Source organism: Macrobrachium rosenbergii, chromosome 58 (assembly GCF_040412425.1).
Source record: "Macrobrachium rosenbergii isolate ZJJX-2024 chromosome 58, ASM4041242v1, whole genome shotgun sequence".
NCBI lineage: Eukaryota > Metazoa > Arthropoda > Malacostraca > Decapoda > Palaemonidae > Macrobrachium > Macrobrachium rosenbergii.
The window spans coordinates 18,171,014-18,192,114 of record NC_089798.1 but is presented as its reverse complement, the minus strand read 5'-3'; the positions used below and the strand labels follow the sequence as shown (position 1 = coordinate 18,192,114).

The 21,101-nt window shown below is 42.7% G+C and overlaps 1 protein-coding gene across 6 annotated transcripts in view; it reads left to right on the top strand.

Annotated features, from left to right (window-relative positions):
* The window catches only part of LOC136837154 (lysine-specific demethylase 2A-like), a 255,225-nt gene that overhangs the window by 60,552 nt on the left and 173,572 nt on the right, over positions 1 to 21,101 (top strand). For 5 of the 6 annotated variants that reach the window (XM_067101814.1, XM_067101812.1, XM_067101816.1 and 2 more), the window contains exons 2-3: positions 15,995 to 16,139; positions 16,270 to 16,395. In XM_067101814.1, the coding sequence (XP_066957915.1) occupies positions 15,995 to 16,139; positions 16,270 to 16,395 (271 nt within the window). Of the gene's footprint in view, positions 1 to 354; positions 688 to 15,994; positions 16,140 to 16,269; positions 16,396 to 21,101 lie in introns of those variants that run through there. The other variant, XM_067101817.1, reaches the window with a different exon arrangement.

Sequence of the window (21,101 nt, the reverse complement as noted above, 5' to 3'; positions counted from 1 at the left end):
GGAAATGCAGATTTGGCAACATGTGAGGAAAGGGGTGTCACATTTTCTAAATAATTTTTTCATATGGTATTGCTAGCAACATTATAATAAGTACATTATTGCCTTCAATAATAATTATGTTTCTCAGATTCGTCTTTTAAAGAATTGCAAGAAAGTCTAATTGCCCCTGTGCACAGTGAGGAAAGCATGTTTGGTATCATCACTGTTTCACCCTCCCTTTACTTTCTTTTGACCAAGTATGCTCAACGGACTATAGGTCACATCATAAGCCAATTGTTTTTCTAAATGCAGTTAATCTGAGTGAATCTTAACATTGTGATTCATATGCTTAGACATATCTGCACTCTGCTCCAGATTCAGCTGTTCTTTTTTTCCGTCTTCAAAGTAGAAGCGTGATGCAAATGTATAGTGTTTCAACATGTGACAAATTCATGGCCACAGAAAGTCTTGTGTGTGATCACGTACTTAACCATAAACGTTGTTTAGAAGCAGTATATAAAAGATATTCCATGTATATTTTGGGTGGTTCTAGAAATACACGTAACTGCTCAAGTGCTACCTAATGCTGCCGGCCAAAGACATGATAATGTGCCAACTGAATAGCATGTTCTGATCAACTCCAGTCAACTGAAAGCTCAAAAAAGAGGTTGGAACCTGATTATTTTAACCCCAGTGATTTTTAATAAGGTAAGCAGTTCATTTGTTATTTTTAATAAGTTAGCATGGTGATAAGTGATATTTTTTACCTCCTGCTACTATTGAGGGATAGTCTGGGTTTCTCTACATTTACAAATAAAAACTTCCCTTCCATTGTTCCATTACATCTTTATATCCAGTGATAATTGGAGGGTGTCCAGGGGGGAAGTTTTCCCTTCAGTGTAAGGTACTCCAGGTAAGATTGAATTAAAGGAAGGATTGGTTAGGTTGTATCCCTGCTGAAAAGAGTTTTTATAAGATTATAATCAATCTGTAAGGTGTAACCAATGCCAGGACATGTGTGTTTGAACAAAAACTACATTCATATACTATCATCAAGTTGTAGAACAATAGGACAAGGTTGCTAAAACTATTGACCGCATAGGGGATTAGGGCCATCAGTGCACCTCATGGGTTCACTGTAGGCATTACTTAAGTTAGTTAACTGGTTGTGATGGGGGATGGACTGGGAATACCCCTCATTCACCTTCTGTCACTACTCGGCTTATCTTTGGCCATTGGCCAGTACGAAGTGCATCACTGAATTGTCTACCCTGAGTGATTGTTGAAAACTTGGATGAGTAGCCTTTACCCTGTTTGCTGTTTGGCGTTTTTTGGTTTTTTTTTTTTTTTTTTTTTTTTTAGCAGTGGCCAAAAAAAACATGAGTAAAGCCATTATGAGGGGCATGGGCATACTTGTGCTTACTTGCTTTTTTGTAGGGGAAGACTTGCACAAGTTCTTCTTAGTGTGTGCCAGTTGGGCTTTCCCACAGTGGGAAAAATTTGACGAGTGGGAAAGGAGGACAGGAAGTGTTCACCAGCTTCTCCTGCATTCTTCCTTGTCCCACTTCCTAGTAGTTCTACTGTCATTATATATATATATATATATATATATATATATATATATATATATATATATATATATATATATATATATATATATATATATATATATATATATATATTATATATACATTATATATACATATATATATATGTGTGTGTGTGTGTGTATATATGTGTGTATAAAAGAGATAGTCCCCAGGCCAAGTGTATAAGGATGGGAACAGGCTCTGCATACAAAAACAAACTAACCTTCCTAGAGTGCCATGTCCTGACCTAAGCAGACCTCTCCTAACCTCACTTACGGCACATTGCCCTGACCTGGCGGGGGGTGGGGGCAGGACCTTTACCTCCTTGACCCCCCCAAAAGCAACACTAAACGTCAGAAACAAGTAGTGATAGAGCTTGATCCTGTTGTTCTGCAAACTATCCTATTACCCATACTAGGGATATAAAGTGTGCCTTCTCCTTTGGGGATGAAGTAGCTGCTGTTGGAGGTACTTTTTCAGCAAGTGCCCCACCATCCTTCGCATCTGACTGTGATGTTCAAGGTACCTGTTAAACGTTGTTGTTGTTGGAGCACTTGAGGAAGAATATGGCATATGCTGAGTATTCTAGGTGGTCTGTCTCTTGCAGTCTTCCTCGACATCATGGTGGGAAAGAAGGATTTTACTCTTGAGACATCTTTGTCTGAAATGTCTGCAGTTGCACTGGCTTCTCTGTCATCTGCAAAGGGGGTTAATCCTTCTGGTATTGTAGTCTTACCAGTAGCAGATCCTCCAGTGGGTGTATCATTGACCTTAATCACCCTTGGTGCAGAAAGTGAGCAAGACTCGTGAAAAGGGATGAAGCATGCTTAGTGTTCCATGTTGTCATCTTGGTTGTCATCCTCCTCCTCCTTGTCCTTAGAAACTCTTCAACCATGTAGGAGGAAGAAGAAAGGGAATCCTTGAGTTCCTGCATTAGAAGTCTAGTGGACTTGATGCACACTTACTTTTCAAAGGGGGGGTCTGGGTGGGGTGTAATCTTCATTCCTATGGCAGGGCTGGTAGACCACAGGACTGCTCCTGCTTTATTTCTCCATTGTAGTAGTGGTGTACTTTCCTGATTTTCTCCTCTTGCTAGCCCTTTGTTGGCGAGTTCTCCATTGATGGGCGAGTTCGATTCCGCCACCGGCTGATGAAGAGTTAGAGGAATTTATTTCTGGTGATAGAAATTCATTTTCGCCTGATTTTGTAGGTCCCGTTGCTCAATTGGTTCTTAGCCACGTAAATAAGTCTCAGTAGGAGAGGTTAATCAGCTCAGTGGTCTGGCTAAGCTTCAGAGTGGTTACTGAGTCTAGCAGCAGAGGAGAGGCCGCTTCAAAGTCAGAACTGTTCTGAAAATGACAGCTGGGTCTTGCATGCCTGCTCCAGTGAGAAGCTTTTCTCATTTGTCTTGAGACTGGAATTGGGTTAGGGAGCAGAAAACTAGTGTGACACTTCATTTTCCTTAAGTGGGTCCAGCTTGGGCCCCAGGTGATATGATGGGTCCTGAGGGTCCCTTACTCAGGAAGAGCTCTTTTGAGAGATTATTTCTGTCATTCATGATTATTATTATTATTATTAATCAGAAGGTGAACCCCATTCATATGGAATAAACCTACATGGGCCATTGACTAGAAATTCAAGCTTCCAAAGAATATGGTGTTCATTAGAAAGAAGTAACAGAAGGTAAAGAAATAACAGAAAAAAAGAGAGATCACTTATTTAAAAAAGAAAAAATAGTTGTTCCTACACAATGTACAAACCTGCGGCCCTTCACATAAGGAATTAATTTCAGCAAAGCTGGAACGGCAGTTAAACTTTCGAACAAGGTGGTTAGGCAGTTAGCTACTGTCCAGTAGGCAGGAATCCCGCCTGCCTGTATGTGAACATTGTGGACTCTCTGCCTTGATCGCCGTTTTGCTTTGTTCCCAGTTGGGATCTTTTCTTTTTCTTGTTCTGGTTGCATTTGATATTTCATCAGGCAAACCCATGAATCATCTAAACTTTTGTGGAAGGCTGTCATCCAGTGTGTGTGCCCTGGGGTTGACGGCATGGTTGTACGTACTTCCGCTCGCCCCTTTGATGTGGACCCTTATGTCCTCTGCACTAGTTGAAGAGGGCATGACTGTAACTCTAACTCTGCTTCTGCTGAGTGTCGTTCTTGGTCGCCTGTACAGTGGGTGAAGTTTACAGGAAGAAAACAGTACAAGGGGAAAGCTTCCAAAGCGTCATTGGAGGTGTACACGCTGCCAACTACGCCTTTGCTTGCTAACCCTTCTTCCTCGTTTTGCCCTCCTGCCAAACTTCCTCTCTTTTCTCTCTCCCCTTTGGGAGTGATCTCTCCCTCTTCATCTTCACTCGCTTCACTTCGTTGGGTGAAGATCGTAGTGGGGGGGTGGGCTATCAGAACAATCTCTTCTCAGGGGCCTCTGCTTGCTCTGAGGGGGAAAATTTTTGTTGTCTACGCACTTTCCAACCCTGATGACCCCCAGCGGTGGTGGACTAGACTGCTGTGCTTGCTCCAGCTCCCCAGTACACAGTGTCCCTTCTGTCCACTGCCTTCGTGGTTCCGGTTGCCCCAGCTGCTGCTGCTGTTCCTGCTGCCCCAGCTGCTCCCTCCTGGGTGGGAGACCTGACCAACATCCTGAAGATGTCAAAGAAGAGGGCTCATAAGGTGTCATCATTGTCGTCGTCTTCAACTTCGTTGTCTGCTGCCCCCTCCCCTTCTTCTGAGGCTCGCTGGCCAAAGAAGAAGAAGACTGGTCTTCCCCCCCCCCCAGAAGACCCGCCATGGGACTTCTAAGGGGCTGCCTCCTTCCACATGGGAGGCAGTGGGCGAGATTCAGGAGTGTCAGGTGCTCGACAAGCTCGAGTCATTCCAAGTACTCGAGTCTCCATGGAGTCTCAAGTACCCCAAACCAGTACCTGAGAGTCCACTCCCCAACCTGGTTTAGGCACAGTGCAGGAGAAAGTGCCGAAGCATGCAGGTGTTTCGACACTTCCTGTCAATACTCTTAGAGTGCTCGGACAGGTTCTCGTCCCAGTGCTTCAGACTCGAGGGCTGAGCACCCAGAGATGCAGTGAAGAGGTCTGCTTTACAGTCTCCTTCTCATCACGAGGTTACAGCCTCGAAGACGACTGAACCGCATTGGGAGGATTGCACAAATTCACATCCGACAGTGCCCAAGCACTTGACTCCAGCCAGGCCTCTTTCACGTTCATGTGATCAACCCTGCTCACCAGAGAAAAGTGCACGGGTGCATTCACGTGAACTTCTACGCTCTCCTTGGGACAGCACCTCGCCAAAACGTAGGCGCTGTCCTAGACCCGTGCCAGCAGTGACTGCCCACCGCCTTCCTCTCCTGCTGGTTCTTCCAGTAGGGCAGGTAGGAGTTGTCGATCCCCCTCACCTGTCCCCTCAACCTCCTTGGGTTTCACCAGGAGGCGTGAGTCGGACAGGAGTGACTCCGATGAGAATGCTTCTTCTTATCAGGGTTCTACCAGAAACCTCAAGTCTTCTGCTCCATCGTGCCAGACCCGTGGGCAGCTGAAGAGGACGTGTTCCAACACCCGTGGGACAACCTTGACGGTGCCTTCCTCCATTTTGTCTGATTCGCAGGGTGATCAACCGGGTGTCGATCACCCCGAATACCCTGTTGATCACCCCGAATATGGGGATGATTCTGGTGGCTCCCAAGTGGCCTGATTTGCTAGGACTTCTTTCCGAGGAACCAAGAGAGATTTCCTCCCTGGCACAACCTCCTGTGTCAACCACACGTAGAGCGGTTCCATCAGGCATTGCAGTCCCTGTCTCTTCACGGCTGGAGACTATCCAGCATCTCTTGTGAGTGAGAGGCTTTTCTTGCCAAGCAGCAACAGAGATGGCTGGATACCTCAGAAAGTCCTCTGCAGTAGTATACCAGGGGAAATGAGCTGTCTTCTATGGTTGGTGTCAAGGATGGGGTCTCTCCCGATGGGAGCCTCTGTTCAGCAGGTCACGGACTTCATCTTCCTCCACCTAGAGAAGCTTCTCTCCATTTCAGCTGTGAAAGGCTATAGAGCCGCCTTTGGCCTAGTCTTGTGCCTGAAGGGTGTTAGTATCTCCTCCTCACTGGAGATTTTGCTACTGATGAGACACTTTGAAAGGTCTTCCCCTCCCAGGGACCTCAGGCCCCCTGAGTGGGATGTGACTCGTCTTGAGGAGCCTGACTCATGCACCACATGAGCCTATACGAGAGTAATCAGACAGGGATCTGACCCTCAAGACGATGTTTCTTCTTGGCCTGGCATCGTCGAAGAGAGTAGGCGAACTTCATGGACTTTCCTTCAATGTTAAACACTCGAGGGGCTGGGGATCAATTACACTTGGTTTCGTCCTGGATTTCATAGCGAAAACTCAGAATCCGTTGGTCCCTGACGCCAGGTTCGAGTCCTTCACGATCACCTCCCTAGAGGACTTCGTTGATAATGATCCAGACAAGATGCTACTGTGTCCTGTTAGAGTGCTGCGGCCTGAGTGTTGGCAACTCTTCGTTAGTGCTTGCTCGTCCAGGAAAGAAGTGTCCAAGAACACGATCTCTTTCTGGCCTCGTGAGACGATCAGGAGAGCGTACTCTGCAACTTGATGATGACGACACTGGTACGTTATTCCTGAGAGCTCATGAAGTTGGGCATTGGTCCAACCCTTGCATTCCAGAAGAATCTGTCTGTTCCTCAGGTACTGAAGGCGGGGATATGGTCATGGCAGACCTCTTTTACGTCTTTCTACCTTTGGGACATTGCCCACAAGTCCTTGGACAACTTTTTTTTGGAACCTGTGGTGGCTGCTCAACAAGTTGTGTAGCTTACCCAGCTCCTCTTAAGAGGACAGGTAGCATCTTGCCTAAGGTGTAAGGTTATGGAAGTTAGTGCTTGTATAAGTGACTGGCCTCTCCTCCTCTTCCAACCTCTCCATCCTTCATTCTGTTCCTTCAGGCAGAGAGTGGGATTTGAGATTTGAGTCGTCACATGCTGGAACAGGCGGCCAATGCAGGCAAGTGTCACATTGAGCACCTGTTCTGTTTTGTTTCATTAGATTTATAGAAGCAATCCCATCCCTTCCTCTAGCAAGGGGAGGAAGGGGACCCAGACAGTAAGACAAACCCAATACCTGTAATTGAATTATTTTCATCCTAGCCCATTTTTGTATGAGGTTACGATTCTCTCGCTCATTCGAAAAGGCCCAGAAGTCTGACCATTGATCTTGCGGTTCTTACACACCATTCAATATGTCAGAGGCACGGTACTCTCCCTCGCTATATCGACCAGGAAGAGAAACCCAGGTGCGGCGAACTCCAGTCAGTTCAGAGAGAGGCTCAGATTTCTCCCTCCAGTAAATGAGTCTTCCTTACATAAAGGACTAAGGGTTTGTATATTGATTAGGAACAAATGACAAATTTTTTAAAGTAATTTGTATTTTCCCTAACTATACAAACCTGAGGTCCTTTACAGTTTTATGCCCACCTCATGCCACCCCTCAATCTGATAGTTGGGTCAAAAGGCAAATTGGAATGTTTACATCCGGGCAGGCGGGACTCTTGCCTACCAGGGCAGTAGTTAGCTGCCTAACCACCATGTTCGAAAGTTTAATGGCCATTCCAGCTTCGCAGAAAGTAATTCCTTATGTAAAGAACCTCAGGTTTGTATAGCTAAGAAAAATAAATTTTAAAAGTTTGTCATATTAACAAATTAATAAATAGATAAAAATGTAAGTACTGTAAATGATTAAATTACTATACAAGAATTCAGTTAGGTTAGTAAGAAGTAACAGAAGGTAAAGGGGAATACAGAAAAAAAAAAATCACATATTAAAAAAGAAAAAGTAGATTAACAAATTGATATAGATAACAATGTAAGTAAATGGTTAAAATACAGTAAGGCAGTCCCTAGTTATCGGCGATTCGGTTTTTCGGGGCTTGTTTAGCGATGATTCAGCGCTGATTTCCACCTATTGACGCCAGTAATCGCATATTGGTGTCGATACATACCTAACAGAGGCGCCGATCCTCAGGAGACTGTTTCACAGTTCATTTGCGTGAGGAATAAAGGACCTTTGGAACTGTTGCATATTTATTGCAATCGGTGCTGGTCTTTAGCGAATCTGGTTACTCTCGGCAGGGTAAGGGGATCAGGGATCAATTGTGAATGTGAAAGATCTCTGTAAGTATGCAAGTTTAGAAAAATTGACAGAAAAGACCATTCATTGATGGTCCAAATCATGACTGCTAATATTAAGAAACAGGAAACTACCACCATGAACAGCTCAGTCTAAAAGCGATGAATCTGTGGCAGAAGTGGACATCCACTCTGGAGAACAGTATTCTAGTAAAGGAAGGACCAATGACCTGAAATAGATTACTCTGATTGTATCACTTAAAAGGATACGAGGCCTTGTGTACAATACCTAACTTTGCTTAAAATTAAGATGCGAGTCAAAAATTGCATCCAGAATAGTTGAGGCTTTAGACTCATTCAGCAGAGTTCCATCCATCTGAAGGGGAAGATGGGGTGGAAAATCTGTACAAGATGTGCTAATCAATAGTGTTTTCATTCTACTGGAGTTCAGCCTCATACCCCATTGGCTACACTAGTCACTAATCCTGTCCATGTTATGAATGAGATTAGGGGGAGCTTCATTTCTCATAAGTTGAGACTTTCTTACTCCCACAAGTGTTGCATCATCGGTATACTGTACTGAACAATCATGATTTCCAGGCCAACAATCATATCACTTGCACACACTAAAAATAACAGTGGACCAAGAACACTACTCTGTAGAACTCCAGACACAATAGGTCTTGCTTCACTAAAGATCCTGTCAACAACAACTCGCTGTTGGTTACCTGTAAGGAGATCTTAAGTAAACCTAAAACGTCCACCCACTCAAGGTTCTGAAGTTTATAAATAAAGTGCCTTGTGATTTAGTAATTCGAAAACAACACTAAAATCTATCTGAATTACTAAACCCTTATCGAGGTTCTCTTGCAGTTGGCATGTCAAATCTAAAAGAATATTGCTGGTACCTAACTGCTCCCTATATGCATATTGACACTCAGCTAACAGTCTTTTCTGCACAGGAAGAATAGAAATTGGGATGTAGCTACTGCAGTGTGCAGATGTGTCATTCTTTGGAACAGGCAATGTATTACTAAGCTTCCACTCCTCCACAGAAGTACTACATCAACCTAAAAATGTATAGAATCTACTGGTCTTGGGAGACAACATACTATACACACTATAAACCATTTTAAAAAACAAGGGGAAGAAACCATCAAGATCTTCTCCACCTCAGCTATTATGATTATCAAGAATTTTCTTAACATCCCTAGAGCAAAATGCATATTTTGTAAGAAAGATTCAGGATAACAATTATAAGGGAGAGGGATATCCTCAGCTTGATTGCTTATCTTAAAAAGCTCGAAGGAGTTCAGCCTTTTCCTGAGGGCCAGTAACCAATCTACCATCATCTGTTACTAGTGGTGGATTGGAAGATGAGCCTGACCCAAAGGCAGATGATGCCAATTTGCCCCACCACAAATGAGGCTGTAATTCATTCCAGGTTCCTCTTTAAGTTGTTATTGTAATTTCTCTCAGCTGTATGGTAAATTATATTCACAGCATGGCAAGACTCAACAAAACAGAAGTACTGTAGTATTTACATGCAGACCTTCGACTTGACAACAGGTGGAACAGTTGTGAATATGAGGTCTAATCTATTACCAGAAATGTGGGTAGGTACCTCAGTTAGCTGGACAAAATTGGAGGATAAAGGGAACTCAAGCAGACCAGCTATGTTGATGTGTAGAATTGGAATTGGGCTACTTCCAGTGCTTTGCATTGCAGTCTCCACAAATAATAAAAGAAGCTTTTCTTCTCCAAGAGAAATCATATATAGGCTCGCTGAAATTTAGATTGTGATGAACAGCAAGTACGTAAACATAGAACTCACTACTAAAAATCTTAAACTTCATGGCATTTATACTCCAAAGTTTTCTGAAGAAAATAGGTTGTTGGGACTTAGTGTACACAATCATACCTTGCACTTGTGGGATGTTATGACGGTAAATAAAGTTAGGGCCTTCAAACCCTGGGATTAAAAACTGAATCATTGACTTGTTATTACTTACAAGTGTCGTAGATAAAAACATCAGCACAACTTTGGAGATCAAGAGATTTGACCTTAAGCCCTGAATATTTGTGTAAGGTACTCTGCAATTTTTCTTACAGATATGAGTAACAGGCCCAGGGTTCAGCTCAGTGTCTCCTGAAAGAATTAAAATTATCATAAAATTAATGCAAAACTAATAGATAGACTCATAGTAGCAGCAACATTATAAAACTCAACAGACAGTAGACAATAATAATATATTCAACATCAACATTATTTACAAAAATTTCATGGAGAGAGTAAATAACTTGACCATATGTCATTGAAAAACTACCGGAAGCAACTGGTTGACAAGGTGGAGCCAGCTTATTTTGTAAGGCAAATAAACCATCCAGGTTTGCCACAACAACTGGGGGAGGGCAATCAGGATGGATATAGAAATTATAAACAGCCTAGAAGGAAAAAAATTAGGTGTAGAAGGCACCTTCCTAATAATCCACCAAGCAACATTTGCTTTCTCATTATCCTTTCCTACACACTTTGAAAAAATCAGGAAAGTGAATGAAAAAGAGGAAAAATTCCTGATTTTACCCTCAAGCAAGGGAACTCAAACTCAAGACCATGGAAGGCCACAGTAGAGTAGCTATGGCACAGTCCAAGGTTGGAGAACGAGGTTTATATTCAGGGTAACCTCATCTTGAGGGTTGCTTACCAAGGCTAAAGGTCCCTTCCACCCTCTGGTTTGATTTTGGAGTGACCTCCTAGAAGGGACGTGATCTTGGTATTTGTACCTGCCTATAGTCTTGTCTGCAGAGCATTCCTTAGGGAACACTTTTGAAACGCAGCCATTAGCATATGATGTTTTGAAGGCGGTAAACCCCAGGTAAGGGTCAGAGAGTTAGTTCCTTTTTTTCCATTATATTGAGCAAATGCCTTCCCCCAAGTCTGCTTTCATGTCAGAGGAGGTATGATGTACTGGAGGATGTGAAGGCTACATCTGTGGTTAACTCATCAGTTGCCCCAGCCTCCCTTTGCCTCTGAGGCTTTGTCATGGAGTCCATCTCCTTGGCTTCTCTCTCAGCTGTCTCATGGCTCAACCTATGGTTAGACTTGTTGACAGACGTCATCATGCAGGTATCTCTTGTCTTGTGACAAGAAGCGGATCATTAGGAGGTTGCTTATGTCCAGAGGTAAGGCCCATACCTCTGTGGCTCACCAGATTGCTAACTAGTGGGCAAACCTCATTCTAGTCATGTTTCTCATAAATGTAGCCTATTGCTGAAGAACAGTTTGGTGTTGGGCTTGCCATCACTGTCTGGCAGGTAGTGTGGAGGCAGCAGTTGAGCTTAGAAGTTTGGACTGAGATTCCCGCATCGACTCTGCAGTGCTTAAACTCCCTTTAGGCTCAAAGCAAGCAGCAGTTAAACCTGTGAGTTCACCGAAGTTTTCAACACCTGGGGTAACAGTGATGCCTGCTCTCCTGAAGCTAAGACAAGTAGGCCAGTCATCTTCCAAGAAAGGTGGGTGGTCTTCCTAGTCCTTTTGTTTACCTCCCCCAGCTGCAGCCAAGGTGGGAGGAGAGGCGAGGAAGAAGGGAGGGGATCACTGAGGTTGGCAGTCCCTATCCAGTGCCACAAGTAGGCAGTTGCCTGCCTTACCATTGGGCCTTGTGGGAGAGGAGCCTTGGGTCGCGTCAGTCCTTTGCAACTGATACAGGCTTCTGTTGAAGGTTGTTTGTCCTCCCCTTTCAGATACACTAACTATTCCAACTCTAAAGAGTCACAGATGTCTGGCCCTGTCAGTAGAAGTGGAAGAGGTATAGGTGAAAGGCAATATAAAAGTCATAAGAGTGCAGTTCTCCGGGGATTTTCCAGTTGTCTTCCTTGTGGTGAAGGATACGGCGGATGGAGACTGGTGCTTGACCTCTCACCATTGAAAGTGTGATACAGACCTTGTTCAGGATAACAGCTTGGTCAGTGCTGGAGTCCATCAGAGAGAGTGACTTAATGCTATCAGTAGACCTAAAGGATGTGTATGATCAAGTACCCCTGCTTTGTCTGCAATGGCATACCTGGGTGTTCATTTTGGTCTCATCATGGGCTTGTTTGAGGGATATTCACTTTTTGTAATATTTGAAGGACTGGTTAGTCCTGGCATCCTCTGAGGTAGGACAGAGATCACCTGTAACTAGTTGAGATGGTGATCAGTTGGGAGAAATCCAATCTCATTCTCAAGAAGAAGGCAAAGTACTTGGGCATGCGTATAGACTCTGCGGTAGTGAAAGCCTTTCCAATAGATTCTTGTGAGGTAGTTCAGAGGTAGAGACATTTCATTTGTATGGCTGAAGGCTTCATCTTGTCTGTAGATCTTTTTAGAAATACAAGCAATGTGATTAACAGTACAGGCTTTTCAGGAACAGTTGATAGGTCACTCAGTGATGTTGACTGCAACTACATGATAGTTGTGGCCTAGGTCAACAAACAAGGGGACGGCGCCTATCTTGTGTTAGCCAGCACTGCAGATGCACGAGTTTGTGGTTCACCAAGCTGCCGAGTTGACTACCAGGTACACTCTGGGCAAGCAGAACATTCTGGCAGATAAGCTCAGTTGTCAGGGTCAGGTTGATCCTTACATCACCAGGTTGAACTGAAAGCTACATATTCTTGGTTCTTTGGTGCCAGACCCTACCTTGACCTATGTTGAAAGATGTTCCAACTCCCCTTGGACAACTTGGACATATGTATATGCATTCTTGTCGTTCAGCCTTCAGAGGATGATCATCTGACAGTGTTTGCCACCCCAGGTCTGCTGAAGACCAGTGGCTCCTTGTTGGATGTAAGCTGAGTGGTATTCCAACCTCTGGATTTTTCTGGTCGAGGCACCAAGAGAGAGTTGCCCATTTGAACCCCATCCTTCTGTGGCAGCAGTTTACTTCCAACACCTTAAGCTCTTGGAAGTTATCCAACATATGCAAGCAAAAGGCTTTTCTTGTAGGGCTTTGAGGGAGATGTCTGGGTATCTCCATCATTCCACAGCAAGTGTGTATCAGAGAAAGGGGCTGTCTTCTGTGATTGATGTCATAGAAGAGGTATCCTTCCAGTTGGAGTGTTTTGTTCAGTGGATCACAGCCTTCCTTATCTACCTTCACTGGGACAGGCTCCTTTCATTTCTGATGGAAAGGCCATTGCCCAGCCTTGTCACAGTTCTTTAAGCTGAAAGGGCTAGGTCTTTCTACTTTGGTGGAGTTACTGTGCTGACAAGCAGTTCTGAAAGGCTTGCCCTCCTGGAACTCCAGCCTCCCAAGTGGGACATATCCCTTATCATCATAGCCTCAACAGGGGATCTTTCAGCTTCAATGTTTTTCGCTAAGCTTTGGCTTCAGCGAAATGGTGGTAGAGCTAGATTCTGAACCTAGAAATATTCCTTACTTGAGTGAGTTCTCTAATTAGATCAGTGTCTCTCACCCTCCCCCCTAGTTGTTAAGAGTTGGTCTACATAAAAAGTGTCTCCTAAATTCAGGGCAGTGGTTTGTGTTCTGTAAACAATGATAACTGCCATGTTCAAGTAACTTATTTTTTCCAATTATACAAACCAGAGCCTTTTATTATAATCCTACCTCAACAACCCTCCTTTGTCCTTGTGGTCAAAGGAAAAGTGGCTAGTGGCTGAAGGCAAGTGAGGGGTATTTCTCACTCATCCCCCCCCTAACCACCAGTGAAGAAACTTGTTACAAAGTTTGATCATTCCAGCTTATGTTGAGGATGCCATTATATGAAAGTCACTGGTGTGCATATCAAAGAAAAATACAAATTAAGGAACTTTTTTATAGTGGAAAAATCAGTGTGAAAGAATTACTGGTAGATTGCCTTTCAAATTGTGACATCTACTGTTGGTTGAGACATGTTTTGAAATAATCAAACTTGTAGTACCACTATGTAAATCATACTTTTACAATTTTATAATCATTTGCAGATCAGAAATTTGTTCTCTGGAGGATGGTGTAATGCTGTAATTATTCACATCACCAGACCAGGAAAATATCTAAGTAAAGTAACTGTTACAGACCATTTGGAACACAGAATATTCTTTCATATACAGAAAGCCCATGATATTTATCACATGGAGATACCCAATATTAGAAGTTTTTAGTTATTTTACTGACTGTACCTTTCAAGTATGAATTGATAATATTCTGTTGAAGACTATCCCATAAAAATGGAGTTCCATATGTAAAATAAAAAAAAAATGGAGGGACTTATGTCAAACAGCAAAACCCATTTACCCTGTAAAAAAAGCCAAGTGCATTGTATTTTATAAGGAAGTTATCTCACGTAAAATAGCTTACTGGCCAACCTAGTCATTGCTGTACAAAGCAACTGTTATTTCTATTCTAGACTGTGAATGATACACAGTTTAGCCTCAGATACAACTGGACCCAATGTATAATGGGAGATTCAGAACATGCTTTTATTTTTCCCAAACTCTTCTATCCAAGTTGAAAGTGGTGAACCACCACTAACTCTGTGACCTAGCAATGAGTAGTGTACAAAAATACAGGCAAATGATATGGCAACAAAAAAAATTTATTGAGGATGGTCAAGAATAATCACTCGCCACCTTTTCCAGTCAGAGCCAGTAGGCTGATGGTCAAATACTGTATAAAATTTCTCCCACAGAACTACCCCCTCCTTGGACTGTGCATAAGATACAACCATTATACACTTGGAAAATTTATCTGAAAACTTTACATAGACCCCAGACTGTCAAAAAACAGTAAGCAGTATAACACACAAGACATAAACTCTCACACTGCAGTATGCACTGATGGGCCCAATTTATTCACAGCAGAATTGTGCCTGAGTATCAGCCATTAAAATGGTTAAAGATATATCTTCGTAAAAAAATCTCAATATTTACTTGGCTAGTGCAAAAAGAGTAGGTGAGCTTCGTGGCCTTCGGTTCTATGCACTCGAGGGGAAAGGGATCTGTTACATTCGAGTTGGTCCTGGAATTCGCATCCATGTCCCTCCCTCTCTCTAGACAAGGTGAGAGAGGGATAGACTATAAACAAACGTGTTGGTCTTTTTAGCAAGCTTATTATATCCAACACTCGGGTTCTTCCAAGACTTTTTTCAAAGTAATGATGCAGCTCATTAGTTTTAAGCCCAGAAGTTTAGCAGTTTCAACATCCCATATGTCTAACAAGCTAGAAGTGCAGGATTCCTTCCTCAGCTCTTCCCGACCAGGAAGGTATTCCTGGATAGGTAAAACCAACCAGTCGGTTTAGATTTACTCGGACTCCACTTTCTAATTGGTAAGTCTCTTATGTAAAGAATGAAGATTTGTATTTGTGTTGGAACAAATAGCAGGTTTTTAAAGTATTTTTCCTAACATACAAACATGAAGGTCATGATAGTTATGGCCCACCTCAGCTACCCCTCATTCTAATACCTGGGCCAAAAGGAAAAGTGGAGTGCAGACCAATGAGTGGGTGGGGCTTTCCCCCTACTGTTGGTAGTTACCAACCTTGTCTATAAAATGACTTTTTACAAAGAGCTTGGTTACCAAATTGATGGAGTTGAGAGTCATTCAGGTACCTAGATACCACTTGAAATATTTTCAAGATCCAGTGGTTGTGTTCACACAGTTAGCTGTTCTACCAGCCTGTCACCTTCCATGGCCACTCCCATCAGTTGCTATCAGTGGATATATATTAGGAAATATTTTAATTTTTTCAGCATATCAAAATTTAAAAATAATTAAACCTGACCAGTGTAAAATTTTTTTGTATACAATTTGGTATATTAATAATATGAAAGATTTTCCCCTTCACTTTAAGAATATATTTCCTCTTGATATTTCTAAAGAAAATAATTTCAACCTTTGAGCTTGAGTTTGATAAATGCACTCTTTGCTGAATGCATCAGCCCTGGGTGGACAAAGAAGTGTTTTGTCAGCACTTTCATACGTAGTATTTTCCCTACAGACTTGACACCTGATAATTTCATTTTATGACACCTTTTGAGCCTCATTAAAATGTGCTGCATTCTAAGATGAAGTAAAAATGCGGCCTCTTAGAGTTTTCTGACTAAATCATGTAGCACTACTGTACTGCCAGAAAATTCTTTTGGCTGGCATTGATATCATGCAAGGAATTTTACTATTTTTTTTTATAGCAACGTTGAAATTGTTTGCTCTACCTTATAAACAAATGTTATTTTGGTGCCTTTAACAAAATATTGTTTTTGTGAGAACATTTTACTGACTGAATTTTCTCTTCAAGCGTGAACGTAAGGAACGTAAACTATATAGTGATGATTGGGCATTGGGAGATGAAGAAATTGAGGGTCATCAGACATTTGATTTGGAGCAAAAGATCAAGTCTGATAAATTTGATTCATGTTTTGTCAAAGACATGACGGCAACAGGTAAGTTTTAAGGAATGCTCAAATCAGTAGCTGCATTGCTGTATTGATTGGTTATATGACAGTTAAAAAAAAGTTAGATTGTTCCATGTATCTTGTAACACTTTCTAATAATGGGAATTTGCCATTTCAGAATACAACTTGAAGCATGTACAGAAACATGGGTTCAATTGGCCTCTCCTCTTCAAGGATAAATCACAGTTAGGCATCACGGTACCAAGTTCCGATTTTACTATAAATGATGTTCGTCTATGTGTAGGTAAGAAGTACTTTTTCAGGTAAATCTGCCTTGACAAATGTTATCATTTTAAGGTACCATATTCTTTAGAGCATTTTATAGGTCTTTTTTATTTCATTGCAATCATGATGACTTTTTTTTTATGTAATTTTGATGGTAGCAAATTTTGAGAGAGCACTCGGTTTGCACGCATTTTTTTTTTTTTTTTTTTTTCTCTCTCTTCAACCAGAGTTTAATGTAGATACTGACCAGAACTATTAACCCTTAAACGCCTATTGGACGTATCATACGTCGACTAAAATTGTCTGTTGGGTGCCGAGTGGACGCACCGTGCACGTCGACTACAAAAAATTTCTACCTTCGGTCAACTTTGACTCGACCGAAATGGTTAAAAAACGCAATTGTAAGCTAAAACTCTTACATTCTAGTAATATTCAATCATGTACCTTCATTTTGCAACAAATTGGAAGTCTCTAGCACAATATTTCGATTTATGGTGAATTTTTGGAAAAAACTTTTTTCTTACGCTTGGGCGGTAACTCAGCCGAAAATTTCATAAATTCTTTCGTTATTTTGTCGTAATTTGTGCACTGTTCTATATTAGCCGTTACATAAAGTTTCATATATGAAAATGTGCACAATTTCATGTACAATACAGCAAAATACAACCCATGGTTATAGCTTTTATCAGTTTGGAAATATTTTCATATAAACCACGATAACTGCCAAAATTTCAACCTTCGGTCAACTCTGACTCGACGAAATGGTAAAAACGCAATTTTAAGCTAAAACTCTTACGATCTAGTAATATTCAATCATTTACCTTCATTTTGCAACCAATTGGAAGAGTCTAGCACAATATTTCGATTTATGGTGAATTTCTGAAAAAAATTTTTCCTTACGTCCGCGCCAGAAATTCTTTGTCACGTTGTCGTAATGTTTGCACTGTTTTATATTAGTCGTTACATAAAGTTTTATATATGGAAATGTGCGCAATTTCATGTAGAATACAACAGAAAATAACTCATGGTTGTAGCTTTTATCAGTTTTGAAATATTTTCATATAAATCACGATAACTGCCAAAATTTCAAGCTTCGGTCAAATTTAACTCGACCGAAATGGTAAAAAAACGCAATTATAAGCTAAAACTCATACGTTCTAGTAATATTCAATCATGTACCTTCATTTTGCAACAAACTGGAAGTCTCTAGCACAATATTTCGATTTATGGTGAATTCTGAAAAAAAAAAAAAAAATTTTTTTTCCTTACGTCTGCTGTGTGATAACTCGGCCGAACATCTCAGAAATTCTTTCGTCATGTTGTCGTAATGTTTGCATCGTTTACATTAGTCGTTACATAAACTTTTATATATGAAAATGTGCGCAATTTCATGTAGAATACAACAGAAAATCGCTCATGGTTGTAGCTTTTATCAGTTTTGAAATATTTTCACATAAATCACGATAACTGCCAAAATTTCAACCTTCGTCAACTTTAACTCGACCAAATGGTAAAAAAACGCAATTGTAAGCTAAAACTCTTACATTCTAGTAATATTCAATCGTTTAACTTAATTTTGCAATAAATTGGAAGTCTCTAGCACAATATTTCGATTTATGGTGAATTTTAAAAAAACATTTTCCTTACGCTCTGCGCAGTAACTCGGCCAACATCTCGAAATTCTTTCGCCTCGTTGTCGTAATATTTGCACCGCTTTATATTAGTCTTTACATGAAAGTTTTATATATGAAAATGTATACAATTTCATGTACAATACAACAAAAATAACTCATGGTTTTATCTTTTATCGGTTTTGAAATATTTTCATATAAATCACGATAAATAGAAAAAATTGGACTTTCGGTCAACTTTAACTCGATCGAAATGGTCGAAAACTGCAATTGTAAGCTAAAACACTTACAGTCTAGTAATATTCAATCAGTTAGCTTCATTTTTTAACAAACGGGAAGTCTCTAGCACAATATTTCAATTTATGGTGAATTTTTGAAAAAAACATTTTGTTCATGACACTTACCTGCCAGATATATATATAGCTGTATTTCTCCGAAATCCGACAGAATTTCAAAACTCGCGGCACACGCAGTGTGGCCAGGTGGTTAGTACTCATTCCCGCCGCTGGGAGGCGGGAATCGGGAACCATTCCCATTTTCTATTTAGATTTTCTCTGTCGCCGGTACTGTTAACATCTGTTTACAGTACCTCCGCCTCTGATTTCGTTAACTAAAGTATTCTCTTGACTTTTGGTATTGGATCTTGGACTGTGGATTGGCACACGCTTTTTTCTGGACTGTTGTTGATTTTGCTTATGACTGCTCTTTAAATATGTCTGGTTCTAGTTCTGCTAGTTTTTCGTGTATGTTGCATGAGTGATTGTAAGGTGAGGCTACCGAAAGCTTGGTAGACCCTCACTCGGTTTGCTTGAGGTGTAGGGGGCATGTTTGTCTAATAGATGATCGATGTAAGGAGTGTGAACCTTTATCTGATGCGAGCTGGAAGTCTTATGATTCGTATGTTCGCAAGTTGGAGCGTGACAGGGTCAGGAGGTCCTCCTCCAGGAGTGTGTGCAAGAGTCAGGTTATTTCCTCTCCTGATAATCCTAATGTAGTTGATGTTGCACCTGTCCCTGTGGTTTTGCCTTCGGGCCCTGATGTTGTGTCTGCGGAGGGTTTGGCCTGGCGGAGATCATGAATTCCATCTGTGCATTTCTGAAAACAAAGTGACATCTCTTCAAAGTGTTGTGAAGTGTAGTGCCCCCCAGTGTTGTGGAGGGGCGCAGATTGGCCCCATAATGCTTCTAGGCCTGGACCGCTGTCAGACTCCCAGGACTCAGGGAGAAGGCATGTCAAAGCCGCAAAAAGGTTACGGGGCTTCCCACCGGTCTGACGCCCCTTCGGCAGGTCCTGTTGTCGCTTCCCAGGCTGCCAGAGATCGTGCTTCGGCACGCATTCTCAGGACTGCTTTTCGCCCTCCGAGGCGCCCTCCTCGTAAGGGGTGGAACTCGTAAGGACTCTCGCCCTATGAAGAGGAGCTGTGTTCAAGAGGACGCTTCGTCAGTCTTCTTTCGTCTGTTGGTTATCTTGAAGCTTTTCCACCGCAGAAGAGGACTAGGACTTCGCCTGATGAGGACGTTTCTGAGCGCCCCAGTCGTTCTAAGGAGAGAACCTTTCTTGCTCCTGTGAGGAAGAAGAAGGCGTCCCCTCGCCCATCGTCTTCCCATAGGATTGTCTCTCCCCCCAGACTTGATTCTTCTCCATCTAAGAAGATTTTGTTGGAGATGCAGTGGCAGTTGTCTTCTCTTATTGCTGAGAGGGACTCTGCTCCTCGTCGTCGCAAGGACTTGACTTTGCCCGCCAAGAGGCCCAGGAAGTCTCCATCTCCTGCTCCTTTTCTTCGTCTCTCCGTCTCCTGTGTCGTCGCCTTGTCGCCCTCTTAGCTCACAAGTTCCCCGCCGTGGACGCTCGTCAACGGACGCCGCGTGAGCTGCTTCCCGACGCCGTTGCCGGTTGCCGCTCTTCAGGACGCCGCAGGACGCTCTTCTGGTTTTTGGGCGGGGCCCGGATGGACGCTCACCAGGACGCTCCTCAGGACGCCCTTCTGTTGCTCTTCAAGACGTTACCCGGAGCATTCTCTTTTCGCCTGGGAAAAGAAGATCTCTTCTTTCGTATCGGACCTCAAGGCCTTCGTTCCCTAAAGTGTTGGGTGACTCGGTTGTTTCTCCGGCTGTGGCGGGGAGAGGTTTCTGGCGAATCGGATCCTGCTGACGCCGAGAGCCTCGTCTGCTTCCTCTACTTCCGATTATCAAGTCTTAACCGGACTTCTTAAAGACTTGTTCGAGACAAGTTTAAACCCTCGGCTCCTCTCTCTCCTCCTTCTCAGTTAGCTTCTTCCAAAGCGCAGGAGAGCGCCAGGGTTTATGAAGATGACTTCTTCGTTGGCGACCAAGAGGGCTTTTAAGAAAGTCAACGTGTGGATGGAGGAACGGAAGTCCCATGGCAAGACCTCTTTTGCAGTGCCTCCGTCTAAGCTTTCTGGCAAGGCTGGTATGTGGTATGAGACGGGAGAGGATATCAGTCCTAGAGTTCCTTCCTCTTCTCAAGGGGATTTCACCAGCCTTGTCGACGCTCCCAGAAGGTTGCATCTGTCTACTGCTAAGGTTTCTTGGACTTTGTCAGAGACAGATCATCATCTCAAGGGTCTCTTCCCAGCACCATGGAGGTGTTTAATTTTTGGACTGGTGCTTGGGAGCTTTAGATCTTAAGCTTCGGAGCTCTGATTCAATTAGCCTTGGGGAGCTCTCTAGTGTCCTTAACTGTATGGACAAGGCAGTCAGGGATGGATCAGAAGAACTGGCGTCTCATTTTGGTACGGGCCTCTTAAAGAAGAGGGCCTTGTTTTGCGACTTCACATCTAAGTCTGTCTCTCCTTCGCAAAGGGCAGAGTTATTGTTCGCCCCTTTGTCCAACCATCTTTTCCCCCAGTCTTTGATTCGGGACATCTCCTCGAGTCTTAAGGAGAAGGCCACGCAAGATCTTCTGGCGCATTCTTTGAGACGTCCTCCAGCTCCTTCTTCTTCAGCTTCAGTTTTGTCCGCCAGGAAGAAGAAGCCCTTTCGCGGAGGAACTTCTTCCTCTAGATCGTCTCCGCGAGGAAGAGGTTTCACCAGAGGAGCGGCCCCCTCAAAACCTAGGGGAAAAAAGTGACTCC